The 3,013-nt window shown below is 42.0% G+C and overlaps 1 protein-coding gene across 1 annotated transcript; it reads left to right on the top strand.

The window, feature by feature from the left end:
• Positions 1-1,256: 1,256 nt before the first annotated feature.
• LOC113210191 (uncharacterized) lies at positions 1,257-3,013 on the top strand. The gene is made up of 3 exons (XM_026428057.2): positions 1,257-1,355; positions 1,920-1,977; positions 2,669-3,013. Exons 1-3 carry the CDS (start codon positions 1,302-1,304, stop codon positions 2,857-2,859), a joined length of 303 nt encoding a protein of 100 aa, XP_026283842.1. The 5' UTR covers positions 1,257-1,301; the 3' UTR covers positions 2,860-3,013.

Here is a 3,013-nt window from a genome sequence, read left to right as displayed (position 1 = left end):
AACCTTGGATACGATAAGGAATCAGGGCACTACGATCAGGAAATCCTGATGGAATTTACACCAGTGGAGGGGTGCCCCGGTAGAAAAAGGGGGCAGAGAGGATAGCAGACAAGCAACTGGCACAGTGGAAAATATATCTGCGTAAAATTTACATGAGATATTTCGCATTTCTCATCGACCTGTCGAGAAATTCGCTTCTTTGTCACATTGCGGGAGCCTGGCCAGCGCCTGCGAAACGTAGGGTAGGCCACCCCGCAGTACTTGCGAGCACCGCGGGCAAAGTGTTGCCTACCTAAAAGGCGCTATGAAAGCTTCCATGGGCTGAGCCAGGCAGTTGCGGAGGTACTTTCTGTGCAATTCCCGATTGGCCATCATTTTATTTCTGCATACACAATTATACACTCTAAATCTAAAGGGATAGTTTTGTTTCCAAAAGGGGAACGCATCCAGACCGGATACAATTATGTAAAGCTTTACCGAGCTTTACACACTTTGTCGAATTTGAGAAACAAAATTGCTTCTGATCTGGATGCGCACGAAAACGTTGCCTTTTCAGGAACAAAATTGTTGTTCTCTTAAATTTATAGTGTAGTGTCGTACCAGTATTCCTCAGGAAGCATCTTTTGGCATCTAGTACCACCACTTTTAATTAATTGAAGTGTATGCTCGACCAGGCCGTAGTGGAATAGTGCCTTACAGCCGGAGGGAGTAGCAACACCCAACAGTGTAGGGCGTACTTATAAGCTCATGATTCGCAAATATCAGAAGTGTCCAACTAGCAAGCACTTGAGACAGTGTCAAAGAGCTGCGGAAGATTAGCCCCAACTTGAGTACTTTCACTCTCAAGGGTTCGACTAAAAAATTGAACATAGTTGAGGAAACGTTGCGATAAAAAGTTATCGCATTCTGTTTTTGCGAACTTTCTCTTCTACCTTTTATTTCATGTCCTTTTTCGATAACAAGTTATGTCTAGAAAATCGATGAATCGGAGGAATCACAAAATTGAGGTATCACTTCTATGATGAAAGAATCAAGAAAATCGAAAATCAAGATTTAGTGTTGGTTGTTATTTGTTTTGGCCAAAGGATAACGTACATGCCACGTGAATGCACTACAGGGAGCATGAATCAAGTGCCGGTGCCCACGCTTTATCAATTTCGAAGAACACTGGAGCTTATCGCAAGTTTCTTAAGAAAACTGCGAGACGAAGGGTCCGTTCCCTTTACTGAATCACCTATAAATTTGCTGTACTGAGCACTCTCTCCATCACTTGTGGTGACAAGTAAGTAGTAGCTCTCATCATGAAGACTATTGTTCTTTCTGTTCTTGTTGTAGCGGTGGCTGCTCTCGCTCAGGTGAGAAATTTATTTAGAGTTGAACCAGACACTTTGCTGAAGGTATATAGTTATGGGCAAATTCTAGAATAATAGTAGTGTGGAAGAACCAAACTGGAGATCTCATTTAAAAGCACGTTTTCTTCCACTCTGCGTGAAATTTGTCAAGCCAGGTCAAGTGGTTCCTACAAAATATTGGCCCACCTGGCCAGTTTTCTAGCATGTACATTTTTGGAAAGAAATATTACCTTTTTGGTCCTATCAAAACCTCGTATAATTGAGATATCACTTCGTAACCTCTAGGTTGAGGCAGTTTTGGAGTTTGAAAAAAATCTCAGTAAATAGTTGTAAAGGCTTAAAATCGCAATATTCAGCGTTTTAACTAGCATACAAGAGAAGCTATAATTAAATTGTCACGCAAGGAACCTGACAAAAGCTAGAACGAAATTTTCCGAGATAAACGGATGTAAAGTTGCACTTGAATTTTTCCCACGGTAAAGCAAAGCGGTCAAGAGAGAGCTATGGAAATAAATTCAATACCGTGCCCGAATTCCTATAATTCACACGTCTTCCGTTTGCTTTCAGGCTGGACCTGTTCAGGACAAAGGCGCAGCAAACGATGCGCCGACTCTGCTCGCCAACGGTGAGTTTTGCTCTAACATCGACTTTATTGCGCCGTGCCTCAAGTACGAGTGCTGGCAGCAGGGTTTGCCTGCCTATCGTCTCTGACCGACGGCTCCGAGAGTTCTGCGCGCACTGTTTTAATGTTTCGTTTCCATCTCATTGGATAAAAGATCTTCAAATCTGAGATTATAGAGAACTGTCTATGAACTAGGCGCAATTAGACGGGATTTGAGAAAGAACCCAATGCGCCCAACCTTTTCATGTTACGATACACAATATAGACGAAACACACTCTCAGTCATAGGGCTGTTTTTGACTGCCAATGACTGGCTAGTCAAACGAAGGCATAAAGGCACGCACTTTGACGATCAGAAACATGCTTATTACAAGTAAGTGTTTCGTGTTGATTTGTGAGTTTTATTCACTGTGAAAAATATCGTCGTAAATGTACAAACTTTCTGTAAACTCGAATTATAACTTAAGTTGTAAATTTACGAGAACACATCGCCATTGGATTTCAAGTCCATACTGAATTTTTACGATTACATATTGTAATTTTACAACTTGCGCCAGCGAAAATTTTCCAGTAACCCTTATTCCTACTATTTTTGACAGTGATTAGACGGGGATTTCGCCTCCCTCGCCTCGCATAACTTTTGAATATATAATATTGTTTCTAAATAGCTGCATTTCCACTTATTACTCTTTAGAACTGACGGGAAACAAAGAGCGGTGCTTCGACGTGGCCGTGACCTACTTCAAGGATTCAGTGCTAGACGTCGTCTACCAGAAGTGCAGCACAGTCTCTCCAATCGTCCTCCCGGTATGCATCATCCGTGAAGTAGGACTCGGCTTTAAAGTAGCCAAGTATGTCTACGATGTCTGCCTATACCAACGCTGAGTAAATAAGTCGCCTTGAAAGTATAGGTGGTGGCATTCTTAAGTACGCTACGTCAGAACTATGGAATTATTTTATTTTCGTTTTTCTTGGTGAAAACTCTTGCGCCATGTGAAGATTCAGTCCCTGTTAAACTGTCACCAACTGCAGACAATAC

The sequence above is a fragment of the Frankliniella occidentalis genome, unplaced genomic scaffold (genome assembly GCF_000697945.3).
Source record: "Frankliniella occidentalis isolate FOCC.00 unplaced genomic scaffold, Focc_3.1 Scaffold24, whole genome shotgun sequence".
In the NCBI taxonomy this organism is placed as follows: domain Eukaryota; kingdom Metazoa; phylum Arthropoda; class Insecta; order Thysanoptera; family Thripidae; genus Frankliniella; species Frankliniella occidentalis.
The sequence above is the reverse complement of the archived record's forward strand: the minus strand, read 5'-3'. Positions and strand labels throughout refer to the sequence as shown.

Coding starts and splice junctions, on each gene's coding strand:
- LOC113210191 (XM_026428057.2), top strand. CDS start 1,302: ATGAAGACTATTGTTCTTTCTGTTCTTGTTGTAGCGGTGGCTGCTCTC. Junction 1,356..1,919: donor CGGTGGCTGCTCTCGCTCAG/GTGAGAAATTTA, acceptor GTTTGCTTTCAG/GCTGGACCTGTTCAGGACAA. Junction 1,978..2,668: donor GCCGACTCTGCTCGCCAACG/GTGAGTTTTGCT, acceptor ATTACTCTTTAG/AACTGACGGGAAACAAAGAG.